Here is a 12,302-nt window from a genome sequence, read left to right as displayed (position 1 = left end):
CCTGGCCCGGGGCAACCCTGCAGGATTTTGGGGCGGGTGGGCTCAGCTTGTGCCCCCCTGCAGCAGGGGGTGTGGGTGGCTCAGCGGCAGGGCGATGCTTTTGGGGAGGCTGCTTTGTACCCTGGGGAGAAGACGGTGCTAAAGACCTGGGTGTCACTTACTGGGGGGGGGGGGGGGGCACAGAAGCCACACCATGGGCAGCGGGAGCCAGGCCGCTGCTTGCAAAGGACACACTGGTGACAGGAGGGGGGGTCTGCCCCGGGACGGAGCCCCCCAGCCAGCAGCCACCACCCCCAGCCCAGCCCTGCCGCCTCCACGCCGTAGCTTTAGCGATGTGCCTGCAAAGGGATGCCCCAAGCCCCCCCGAGCCCCCCGGCCCTGCCAGCACTGTACAGTGACCGTGACACGTGGCTCCGTTTTTATTGTAACAAAACCGCCGGAATTAATAAAGACGACTTTGGTTACTCTGGGGCCAGCGGCCACCTCCCAGCGGGGACGTGGCTGGTGCCCAGCTCGCCTTTCCCTGGTCTGTGTGCCTGTCGTGTCTGTGGGGTGGCTATGGGGGGGTCTGTGGGGTGGGAGTGGGGTCCGTGGAATGGGAGAGTGGTCTGTGGGGTGGGAGAGGGGTCTGTGGGGTGTGAGAGGGGTCTGTGGGGAAGGAGAGGGGTCCACGGAGTGGGAGAGGGGCTTATGGGGTGGGAGAGGGGTTTGTGGGGTGTGAGAGGGGTCCGTAGGGTGCAAGAGGGGTCTGTGGGGAAGGAGAGGGGTCCATGGAGTGGGAGAGGGGCCTGTAGGGTGGGAGAGGGGTTTGTGGGGTATGAGAAGGGTCTGTAGGGTGGGAGAGGGGTCCATGGAGTGGGAGAGGGCTCTATAGGGTGGGAGAGGGTTTTGTGGAGTACAAGAGGAGTCTGTGGAGTAGGAGAGGGGTCCATGGGGTGGAAGAGGGGTCCGTGGGGCAGGATAGGGGTCTGTGGGGCGGGAGACGGGCTCTGCCTGGGGCAGGCGCGGGTCCCCCTGTGTTTGGGAGAGCAGCGCAGGGGTGCCCATGGGTCTCCCCCCGTGGGCCTGCCACGGGTACCCCCGGGGCCTCCTCTCCACACGACCTCCCCGTGGGCCTCCCCTCCGCGTCCCTCCCCCGGTGCCAGCCCCAGCCCGGCCGCTCCTCCAACGCCGCGGCTCCCTCCGAGGCCGCCGGGGGGCAGCACCGCCCCGCCGGGCCCCGCGCCTCCTCGCCCGGCCGCCGGCAGCGGAAGGGGCGGTGGCGGCGGCGGCTGCGGCCGGGCCCAGGTGAGCAAGGGCCGCAGGGGCCGCAGGGGCCCGGTACCGGTTGCCCGACCCCGGGGGACACCGGTTTGGGGGGTCCCCGGGGCTCCCGGTTCCCGCTGGCCGCGGCCAGACCCGGCCGGAGCTCGGTGCGGTCTAAACGGGAGGCCCCGGGGGGTACCACGGGGGCCAGCCCCGGGCTTGGGGGGGTCTCGGTGGTGAGCTTCGTGTCCGTGCCCGTCGTGCCAGGCGCTGTCCCCTTTGTCGCCATGTGGTCCGTGCTGTGGACGGCCGTGCGCACCCACGCGCCCTACGTCACCTTCCCGGTGGCCTTCGTGGTGGGCGCCGTGGGCTACCACCTCGAGTGGTTCCTCCGCGGCCGCCCCCCGCCGCCCCCCGAGGAGGAGGAGAAGAGCATCTCGGAGCGGCGCGAGGACCGCAAGCTGCAGGAGATCGCGGGCAAGGACCTGACCAAGGTGGTGAGCCTCAAGGAGAAGCTGGAGTTCGCCCCCCCGGGCGGTGCTGAACAGGAACCGCCCCGAAAAGAGCTAATGAAGGTGTTCGTCCCGCCAGGGGGGCTCGGTGAGGACGAGGACCCCCAGCTGGATGGGGGCCGTGTCCCTCAGCGTGGTGCTGGGGGTGTTCCTCTGTCACCTGCACGTCTTCAACCAGACCCCCGTGCACCTGGCTGTGCTTGGGCCACATGCTGCCCCCATTGCTGCACTTCACCCTCCCTGGGCTCCCCGCAGGGCTCGGGGTTTGCACACCCTGTGGATGTGTTACAGACGGCAGCCAGACCCCATCCCACATAACGTACGGGGATGGGGAGGATGCTTAGGAGATGTGGAAGTTGGCAGCCCTCAGCCTGTCCTGGCCCCTGATACATAAAACCCTCCTGGCCTGGTTCCACCCACGTCGCTTTAGGTTCGGTTTCTTCGTGGGCATGAAAACAGAAGGGATTTGCTCTCCGAAGTGCGCTTGGACCTGAGTGACGTGGGGTTGGGGGCTGACTGTGGGGGCGAGGAGGGCCTGCCATCCTGCCTCCAGCTTTCTGTGCTCTTTGTGAACCCAGACTGGCTTGCTAGAGACCGCAGCACCGCAGCACCGAACTGTCACCACGAGCCTGAGCATCGAGGGAAATCTGGGAGCTCTTCTCTGCATCGTCCCAGGGCTTTGCAGCAGGAAAGGGGGACAGGGGAGGTGGGCGTCCTGGCGCTGCATCCAACATGAAGCTCAGATGTATAGAGAACGAGGAGCTCCCTTGCCCTGTACAGGAACAGCCAGATTAAACTTCTGTGAGTCCTGGGCCTCTGTGTCTTCTTCTGCATCGCCACCTGGCCAAAACCCTGCCTCAGATCCAGGTGTTTTCAGGAAGCCCCCCTTCTACAAAGAGTGGTGTCCTGGCTGTAGCTGGGCTGTGCCTGGCACAGCCAGGGAGGAGTGGTGGTCAGGAAGGAGCTGGAGCACCAAAATACCAGCCCACGCTGCTGCTGTGCCTCCCTCCTGGCTCCCCCGGTCACGTCACTGCTTCCCCTCAGCCTCCTTATCTAGACCAGAAGGGTGGTGGCAGCGCTGGGTGGGGGCCCGAGGGACAAGGGGGAGGAACGTTCTGTGCTGGGGAGCGAGCACTGGGGACCTGCAGCCAGCACGGGGCTGGTGGTGTCCCCTCGAGCCTCGGGAGCGTTCCCAGCACGGTGGCACCAAGCCCCCAGCCTGTCCCTCCGTGCTGCTGCTGTGCTCTGCCTGCAGCGTGCCGGGCCCTCACTGGGGTTATCGCTCCCTCCCGGCTTTGTTTTTCCCTGGTCCCGCAGCGAGGCCTTGCTTGCTGCCCCAGCCTGGCCTTCCGCTCCCGAGGCCGATAAATCTGTTGTGTCTCGCGCAAAGCCCTGATGTCAGCAGCCAGTTCAGCATTTTGCCGTGCTATGGCCTGCCCCGCTGACAGCTTTACTGCCTGCGCTCCCCGGCTGTTTACCTCCGGACCTGCTCTCCTCGGGGCTGGCTCTCTGCCCTCTGGCCGAGCTCGCCGCCAGGAACTCACGGCCGGAGCTGTTTGCAAGGGAGCTGAGGCAGGCAGAGCCGGGAGGAGCTGTGTGTCTGCTGCCTGTTCGACAAGCGCTCAGTGCTACCCAGACCAGAAGGTGCAGGAGGAATCGGGGCATTGAAAGGGCTGACCCATGCCCTGCTGCTACCCCGTTCCCCGCACCTACACTTGGCCTCTGCCTTTCCCAGCCTGGCTGGGGTGATGCTGGTCCCCGCTGTGCTCAGGGGTGGGAACGGTCCCCTCACCCCCCTCCCCCAGCTGGGACCAGCCGGACCCAGCTCGGAAACTTCTTCCGAAATCCCTTTGTTCACCCCGCGACAGCGCGGCTCCCTTGGCTGTTTATAGCCGATTGATCTGCCCGTTCTCAGGCTCGGCTCCGCAGGGCACAATCGAGCTTTGTTGGGGCCTCGCTGGCCCATTTCCTTTCCCGAGCCCACTCGGCTCGCTGAAACAATGCTGGGGAAGGACGGGGCCCCCCGGACAGCAGCTCTACAGGTACCGAGGCTGGGCAGCCCCAGCCTCTGCTGCTCCCTGCGCCCACTGTGCTGCCTTGCCAGTGCTTCCACATTTCCAGCTGGTTTCTGCAGTGGGGACAAGCCACAGCATCCCCTTAGGTGCTGGAGCTTCCCCAAGAGCAGCCACAGTTTGGGAAGGTGCCCCAGCTCTCCTAAATTCTCGGTACCGCACACCCACCCTTCCTCCCATTGAATCCCAACAATGTGCTGCCCGGGAAGCGCTCGCTGGACAAGAATAGGAGCCGGCGAGCACCGAGGGACGGGGCAGGCAGACACAGGGGCTCTCTAGGAGCGAGCGGAAGCGTTGTTGAATAAACTATTATGGCAAAAGTTGGCTACGGGAGCTCGTGCACAGCCGCTCACGTGCAAGGCGCTGCTGTGGTCCAGTGCGGAGGCTGGAGCTTTGCAGGAGGATGCTCTCCTGTCGTCAGACCAGGAGTCTGAATTCAAGGAGTTGTGTGGCAGCAGGCTGGCTGCACCTCGCAGCGTGCTGCAGAGCAGGGAGTAAAGCCAGCAGCTGCCAAAATGCCACCGTGCCTGGGACACAGCCCTGGTGGTGCGGCTGGGTCTGCGCACAGCACCACGCAGCCAGCGCTCGACTCCTGAGACAAAATTGCACGGACTTCACAGCCCTTCTTCCCCAGCAAGGTTCCCCCCCCCAGGCTTAGCACTCGGTGTCAGCCAGTGTCCCCACGTGCTGCAGGGCAGGGGCTGGTGCCCAGCTCAAAGGGCAGGAATGGCACTGGGGCCACCGGCTGTTTCAGGGCTCTCTGTCCCTGCCTCGTCCACATTTTTCCTCCCCACCAGCTCCGAGAGCAGCTGAGCCTCTGCCTTGGCCAGGGCTGTGTTTGCTCCCGGGGGTCCATCACCAGCAGCACGCAAGGAGCAGGTTGTGTTTTCCGGAGGCAGGATGCAGACGGGGAGCCAGGCAGCTCTCCTGCCCTCCGCACGCTGCTCCCCAGCCCACCAGCTGCTGTGTGTGCAGGCGGGGGGGGGGGGAGAACGGGGACCCCAGAGCCTCCCCCCCAGCTGCTCGGCACGGCTCAGCACACCTGGGCAGCCGCAGCGGATGTCCGCTTAGATCAGCGTGGGGATGCGCCAGCTGCACGGAGCTGGGGATGTTGTGACCGTGCGGTGGCACGGGGGATGCTCAGCACCTCAGCTCCCCGTCCAGCAAGGCCCTGAGTGAGCGGTGTGGCTTTGTGGGACGAGACTGGACAAGAGGGGGCCTGCAGGGACTCTCACTGCTGTGCCCTGTCCTGGAGCAGCACTGTCACCCTAGGGCACCCGGGACGTGCCGGCAGCCCCGAGACACAGAGGTGTGCTCACCCCAGGGGCATTGGCTAGCAAACGGCATGTCCCTCCCCGGCGTGTCCCCACAGCCCCTGGGGACCGCTGCTCTCTGTCCCAGTAAGCCCAGGCTGTGTTCCCAGGCTCCGGTTTTGTCCTTTCCCAGCATCCCAGCCTCGCTGCAGGGCCCACGGTCCCACAAATCGCTGCTGCCGGCTCCTTTCCTACAGCCAGCAAAAGCTCTGAAGTGCTTTTAGAGAGGCGCAGCTCTGGTTTAAATCAAGCTGCCTCCCCAAAGCCCTGGCCTGGGACAGCTCTGGTGGACACGTCCCGCTCGGTGTCACCTCTTTGTGTGGCCACAGCTCGGGGCTGGATCCCAGACCCCCATCCCGGGGTGGGCACGGGCTGCGGGTGCTGCTGGCAGTGCTGGTGCTGCTGCTTGCTCACACAGAGGTGGCCAGAGGGAATGGACAATGTCAGGATGCCTGAACTCGCTGGGGCTGTCGAATGCGTTTCCTCTCGCCCGCGGTTCTCACACGGGGCGAGGGGGCCGCATTGTCTGCCGTGCCCATGCGTGGAGGGCTAAATATAGCCCTGCACCGGGGGAAGGAAGGGAGTGGGTCTGGGGGCTGCTTTGCTTTCATTGTGCATTGTTGGTGGCGGGGCCGACAAGGGCAGGATTGTGCCCTGCTTTGGTGCTGCCTCCGTGGTGGGTGCTGGGGCTCCGGGGTGCTTCAGGAGGGTGCTGCTGGCTGGCGGGGGGGGGGGGCTGCAGGCAGAGCTGAGCCCACACTGAGCACCCAGGGGCCCGACTGCTCCTGCCCTGGCCATCTCCGGGTCCCCATGGGCCAGGAGGGCCGTGCTGTGGCCCCAGTTGGCATCACCTTGCCCAGCCTCTGCCCTTCCTCCCTTCCCAGCTGCAATTTTGCTCCCGTCGCCGCCGCTCTTCCTGTGAGCAAGTCGGATTTAGAAGCTTGCTCTTTTCTCTATGCTGGGAAAGCTTAAAAATAAACTCCTTGGTGCTCAGCCAGCTCCTCAGGCAGATCCTTGCAGCGGGACGTGCTGTGGCAGCCCTCGCACTGCTCCTCTCCCCGGTCCGGGGCTGGGCTGTGTGGGGGACCCAGCCTGGCCCCAAGCAGAGGGCAGGATGCTCCCTGCAAACCCGTGGTCCTGGGGCTGTCGCAGGTACAGTGTTTTTGGGGGCTGGGGCTGGCATTGGAGCAATGGCCCCAACAGGAACTGGGATCCTGGGAAGTGCACAGCCTCTCCAGGGCTGGAAAGCTGCCCCCAAATTCTTCCTGGATTAGGAGGTGCTCTGAGTGGCCACCCAAAAACTGCCAGCATGGCACTGGGGGTGCATGGCTACGTGCCCAAGGGATACCCATGTCTGCGCATCCCGAGCTTCAGGTTGTTGGAGGTCAGTTCAGGTGCACGTCCTGCTGACAGTGCCCTCTCCCCCTCTCTGCTGCCCTTGAACACATCCCATCGCTCTCTGGGCACTCGCTTTTCTTGTAGTGTGTGCAGAAACAGCCCCACACTGCTGCCTGCACCCATGGAGCAAAGCGTGCACGTTGGGCACGGCACGGGGAGGTCTCCCTCTGGGTTAATTTTTGGGGGCTGCACCTCTGAAAATCCCTTCAGCCTCAGATTGGGATAAACCCCCCAGGCTCCTAGGTGGGGGTACAAGAGCAGCTTGGTGAAAGCAGTGCCTGTCCTAGCGGCAGCAGCCCCGGGGGGGGTGGTGGTGTGTGTGAGCACCCTAAAAAAGCGGCCACGCCACAGCTGCCCATGGGGAGCTGCTCACCCGCTGCCCCCTGCCTGCCCTTGCCCCTGCAGGGCTCAGCACCATGGCACAGGACCGGGCTTTGGGCCAGTGAGTGCAGTTCCCAGAAAGGGACCGGAGAAGCCTGTTTACTCAGGAGGCAGTGCGGAGGTGTGAGAAAGGCCGCACGCGTCCGTCCCGCCGCTATCTGTCCCTGGGCTCTGCGAAAGGGCTTCTCCGGGCCAGCCAGCGCTCTTATCAGCTCCAAACTTTTATTTGCCTTAGGGCCGCCTGCCCACCTTCGGGGGGGGAGGGGGGTCTCGTGCCCACCCCGGCCCCACGGCCGCCCCAGCCCCATGATGCAGGTGAGCCCTGGCTGTTGTTGTTGGCGTGCGCCGAGGGCAGGTCCCGGCGGCGCAGGGTCACTGCGGCTGCCCCTGTCCCAACACGGGAACAATAGCAGCGTGCGGGGCCGTGTTGTTGCAGCCCCCATGGCCGGGCACGCATGACCCTGCTGGCTGCTGCCTCTAGACAAGGGGGCTCGTGGCCGTCTTGTTTTCCACCTTGCAGGGTTGTTTGGAAAAGCGTGATGCGCTCCCGGTGCCAACAAAAATATCAGCCTGGGACAGGCGAGGGGAGAAAACAGCGGCTGCCCGGCGGGTAAACAGGCTGCGGGGCCACAGCATGGCTGCGCCGTTACCTTTCACACTGGCATTTCCTCCTGGCTGAGCGTGGGGAGCTGCGGGGTTTCGTGGCTCTGCTGATGCCTGGTGGGAGCCAGCCCAGGTCCAGTCCTGGGGGTCTCCACGTGGGAAGGTCCCCGTGGAGGGGTCTGCCCTGGTGTCGTGATGGAGGTTGCAGGGAGCAGCGTGCCCGGGGTTTTGGCACCCTCCAGAGATGTGTCCCCATCCCAGTGTGGGGTGGGAAGCCAGGGAGAGGCTTGGGCACAGCCCCAGCTGGGCGCAGCACGGCAGGGTGCCTCCCTCTCCGCTTCCTCTGGTGGCCGATGGCAGCGATATCGCCCCGTATCACCCATATTTCATTTTCTCCAGGGTATTTTTAGTCTGTCCCACCCTCTCTGAAGAGGCCCTCAGCAGAAAGCAGGCTCTGCCCTGGGCTTACTTGGCCAGGGAAACTAAACACAGCCCCAGCGCGCGTTGCGTGCCTTTATCTGCAGCTCATTTCCACCTATTATTCAGCAGCAAGCAGCTCCGCAGCCTCAGCGAGGTTTATCTGCAGCAGAGCTAGGGCAGGAGGGCGAGAGGCCCTTGCTATGGGGCCGAGCTCTGCGTTGGGCCACTCAAAACCCTTTTGTTTCACCCAGAACCTGCACTACAATGCCCCATGATAAACCACGAAGAGGCTCAGGGGGACAGGGTACTATAGCAGGGAGGTTTTGGCTTTTGGTGATGAGCAATAACCAGAGCTCACATGGCACATCCTCACCCCCATCCCATCGTCCTGGGGATGTCGGCATCCCTGCCCCAGCCACAAAGCACAGGCACAGCACTCTCCACGTTTTCATTCATCCAACTTTATTCAGCAAGACGCAACACTCCAAGCCGGGCAGGGGGGGAAAGGAAAGAGAACAGAGGAGCGATGCCCTTATCCTGTGCTCACACCCTGGTCCTGAGCACCAGGAGGGGCAGGAGCCTGCAGCACCTGCTCATGTCACAGCTTTGCTGGGCTGGGAGAGCCGGGACAAGCGCTCACATGGCAGCGGTCAGTCCCTCTGCCCCCGCCAGCCCACAGCAGGAGATAACTAGTGCAAAGTAATTAAAACAGGAACCCCCCAAACCAGAGACTGCCAGGCTAATTATTCCTCCCCCAGAACCACCGGGCTGGACACAACTCCCCTGCACGGCTGCACCCGTAAGGCAGAGAGCTCCGTGCTGGGGCCAGCGGGTTAAAAATAACTTAGAGACATCACGTGGGAAAGGGTCCGGGGACAGGACATGGGGGGGGTTCACAATCCTGGGGTGCTCAGGGTGACAACATGGAGCTGCACAGGGTTAACCCCACCACGGTCCATGGGGATGGGGGCAGCTCCTGCAGCAAAACCCCCCCACGAGACGCTGGCAGCTCTGGGTTTCTGCCAGGGGTCACAGGAAGAGGACACGGCTGATGGCCAGCACGAGCGGCTTCCCACGGCTGTGCACTCACTCCTGCACTGCCAGGGGGGTCTGTTGAGTCCCGTGGGGCAGTTTGGGGGAAGGAGACCCCCAGGCACAGCCCTGGGGACAGTCCGTGGCCCCCATCCCATCCCATCCCCAGGGATTTGCTCCCTTTCCCACGGCAGGAGCTAGCCCTCCACCGGGGACACGCCGTCCCAGCACAGCCCGAAGTTTCCGCGTGGTTTCCTTCCTCGCAGCGTACATGGGGAAAACAGAGAGCAGAGGCTCTGCTCAGGGGCCGGGGAGCACCCAGCCGAGTTCACGAGCATCGGGTCCCAAAGGTGGGCAGCCACATCCTCCGGAGCAGGGCTCAGCTGGGGACCACAGGTAGTCCCCAACCCGCCAGGGCCAGCCCGGCACTAAACGTACTGCTTTTTGGAGGCTGAGCTCCCAGGCCGGCTGCACAGCTTCTCCTCCAGGGCTGGGGCTTCGGGAGCCTTGGGGGTGTAGGGGTCCGAGAGGGCCCTGGGGCTGCTGAGCGCCAGGTTCTCCTCGTTGTGGAAGTTGGCCCAGTTCTGCTCGCTGGAGAGCTTGTTGTAGGCCTGGAAGGGCGGCGTGTGGCTGCCGGCCATGGGCAGGAACGGGTAGTGCTTGGGTGGGTACGGACCTGACGCCAGGTCGTCGGCAAAGGTGTCCCGGCTGGGGCCAGCTGGCACCGATACCTTCTTGATGGTGCTGAAGAGGTGCTTGCAGCACAGGTGGAAGAGCTCCAGGAGGTTCAGGACCAGGGAGATCAGGCCCATCACCAACATGAAGATGATGAAGATGCTCTTCTCGGTGGGGCGGGAGATGAAGCAGTCGACCTGGTGCGGGCAGGGGTCCCTCTTGCACACATAGCGGGGCACCATGGAGAAGCCGTAGAGGTACCACTGCCCGACAAGGAAGCCAGCCTCAAAAATGCTCTTGCAGATGACGCTGACGATGTACGTCCACATCAGCGCCCCTTGGATCTTGAGCCGCCCGTCCTCTGTCACGTAGATCTTGGACATCTTCTTCTCCACGGCTGCCAGGGCCTGCTCGATCTTCGGGTCCTTGCTGTGGATAGCCCGCAGCTCGCTCTCCTGCTGCTTCAGCTTCTCCTCCTTCCGGGACAGATAGACGACGTGGCCGAGGTAGATGAGGGTTGGGGTGCTGACGAAGAGGAACTGGAGCACCCAGTAGCGGATGTGGGAGATGGGGAAGGCTTTGTCGTAGCAGACGTTGGTGCAGCCGGGCTGCTTGGTGTTACACACGAAATCCGACTGCTCGTCCCCCCACACGGACTCGCCGGCCAAGCCCAGGATGAGGATGCGGAAGATGAAGAGCACGGTGAGCCAGATCTTCCCGATCACCGTCGAGTGCTCCTGGACTTGGTCCAGAAGTTTCTCCAGGAACCCCCAGTCACCCATCTTCTAGGGAGCCTCGTGCTTCTGGCAGAAGAAGGGACAGGAGGGGGGAAAAAAAGTTAAAAATCTCCTTTTTCACACTGGGGAGCTCAGGGCAGCCAGGGCTGCACAAACCCAAGGCTTTCTCGGGATGCAGCCACTCCGCAGCGTCACAGCCAGCCCACCGCAGAGCATCCCATGGGGCACACCACAGGGAGGGAGCCCGGCAGGATTTCTTTGCTGAATTTCTTTTGCAGTAGGCAGCACTGGCCGGTGAGACACCTCCACGGGGCTGCACCAGCCTCGGTGTCCCTAATTTCACCTCCCCCGCTGTACAAGGGAGCAGCAAAGCTGTGCCCATGGCAAGAGCTTGCCCAGCTCCCGGGGTGCCCAGGAAGGAGCCACCCCACTGCCCAGCATGGAAATATGGGGCTGGGGGAGAAGAAACCCCATAGAAGTTCACCATTCATCAGCAGCACCCAGCCCACAGCACCCACAGCTCGGGGCTGCCCTGGCAGAGGTCTCGCTGGCCAGGGGCTGCCCAAATCCCCCTGCCCTACAGCCTTCCGCTAAAAGGCAGCAAGCAGCACAGCCACAGGGACAGGAACACGAACCCCTCGGGTACAGCAGCCACCCCACCACCCGGGGGGCTGCCCCCCAGACCAAGGGGACAGCCTCCAGCCAGCGCCCTTGCTGGGGGGTGATAGCATCCCAGTCCCAGATCGCTCCCCCATACCCACCAGCCCGACCACCCCAAAGCCACTCACCGTGCACGGACCCAGACCTGCTCTGGGACCCCCAGTTGTCCCAGTGTCACCCCCTGCCACCAGCCAGCCCGTCCTGCATCGCCCCACAGGAACCCAGCCCTGCAGCCCAGCTGGGAGAGAGGAAGATGCCCCAGTGCTGGCTCCTAATTAACCCCTGCCAATTAAGCACCCAGAGGTGGCAGCTGGGCAGTTAAAGGGACATCCCACCGGCGGCACGGGGACGCGAAGCAGAAAGGGGGCTGCAAGCAGAGAAGGGGTGACCCCAAAGCAGGGAGTGGGTGGCAAGGGAGGGGTGACCCCAAGGGGGGTGCAGTTCCCAGGGGGGACCGGGGGCTCGGGGGGGCCGCTCACCCACGCACCCCCCAGGCACCCACCCGCTCACCCTCGCAGCTCCGCGCTCGTCCCGCCTGTCCCGGGACCGGGCGGCTGTGGCCGTGTAGGGCCGGGGGGGGGGCCGGGGGGAGCCGGAGGAGGAGCGCGGGCAGGAAACCGGGGGCCGGGGCTTAGCAGAGCGCCGCAGGTGTGGGCAGCGGGGCCGGGACGGGGGAGCAGGAGGGGGGGGGACGGCCAGCACCTCCCGGGGGGGCTGCCGGGGGGGAGAGAGGTTGGGGGGGGGGGACCGAAAACCCCCCCGTGGTCATGGGGAGACAAAACCTGAGGGGGGCAAAGAGGGGGTCCGGCTGCTCCAGCGGGGGCAGAGGGATAGGTGGGCGGTGGGATCGGCCGTGCCCGGGTGTCCCCAGCCCCGTTGTGCCCCCAAAATCCTGCGGGGGGAGCGGGGGGGCCGAGTTCCCTGTGCTCGGCTGGAGTCTGAGCATCCCGCGGGGGGGCAGCACCGGGAGGCGGCGGAGGGCGCAGCGCTCGGGACCGTGGGACCCCTGGGGATGCTCCAGCCCGGGGGGTGTCCAGGGGGGCCGTGTCCGAGGGATTTCGCTCCGTGGGGCAGCGGGGCCGTGCTCTGCGTGGGCACTGGGTGGTGCTGGAGCCACGCCGCAGCTCCAGCCCCGAGGCTCAGCGAGCTCCTGCCCGATGCTGAGCAAACTCAGGGGGGCTGCACCCCGCCGTCGGGTTTTAGGCAAAGGTTGGGCTCGATGGAGGCTTTGGGACGGGGTGTGCAGGGTGCAGA

At 64.8% G+C, this 12,302-nt stretch overlaps 2 protein-coding genes across 4 annotated transcripts; one reads left to right on the top strand and one right to left on the bottom strand.

Moving 5' to 3' along the window:
* The first annotated feature begins 1,293 nt into the window (after positions 1-1,293).
* SMIM12 (small integral membrane protein 12) lies at positions 1,294-2,569 on the top strand. The gene is given in 2 exon segments (XM_040535175.1): positions 1,294-1,772; positions 1,774-2,569. Coding segments are annotated over 2 exon segments (282 nt in total). The 5' UTR covers positions 1,294-1,532; the 3' UTR covers positions 1,816-2,569.
* Positions 2,570-8,385: 5,816 nt separating this feature from the next.
* Positions 8,386-11,682, bottom strand: GJA4 (gap junction protein alpha 4). Of its 3 annotated transcripts, none has more exons than XM_040535178.1 (2): positions 11,551-11,682; positions 8,386-10,454 (listed from the first exon to the last, which is right to left on the bottom strand). In XM_040535178.1, exon 2 carries the CDS (start codon positions 10,431-10,433, stop codon positions 9,405-9,407), a length of 1,029 nt encoding a protein of 342 aa, XP_040391112.1. In that variant the 5' UTR covers positions 10,434-10,454; positions 11,551-11,682; the 3' UTR covers positions 8,386-9,404. The 3 variants fall into 3 exon arrangements, with proteins under 3 accessions (XP_040391112.1, XP_040391111.1, XP_040391113.1); XM_040535177.1 differs by having other exon boundaries at positions 11,559-11,661; XM_040535179.1 differs by having other exon boundaries at positions 11,177-11,556.
* Positions 11,683-12,302: the final 620 nt, after the last annotated feature.

The sequence above is a fragment of the Cygnus olor genome, chromosome 23 (genome assembly GCF_009769625.2).
Source record: "Cygnus olor isolate bCygOlo1 chromosome 23, bCygOlo1.pri.v2, whole genome shotgun sequence".
NCBI lineage: Eukaryota > Metazoa > Chordata > Aves > Anseriformes > Anatidae > Cygnus > Cygnus olor.
Note: the sequence above shows the minus strand (reverse complement) of the source record. Positions and strands in the feature narration are given on the sequence as shown.

What these genes read in the sequence shown, in the direction of transcription:
- GJA4 (XM_040535178.1), bottom strand. Translation starts at nt 10,433, where the DNA reads ATGGGTGACTGGGGGTTCCTGGAGAAACTTCTGGACCAAGTCCAGGAG.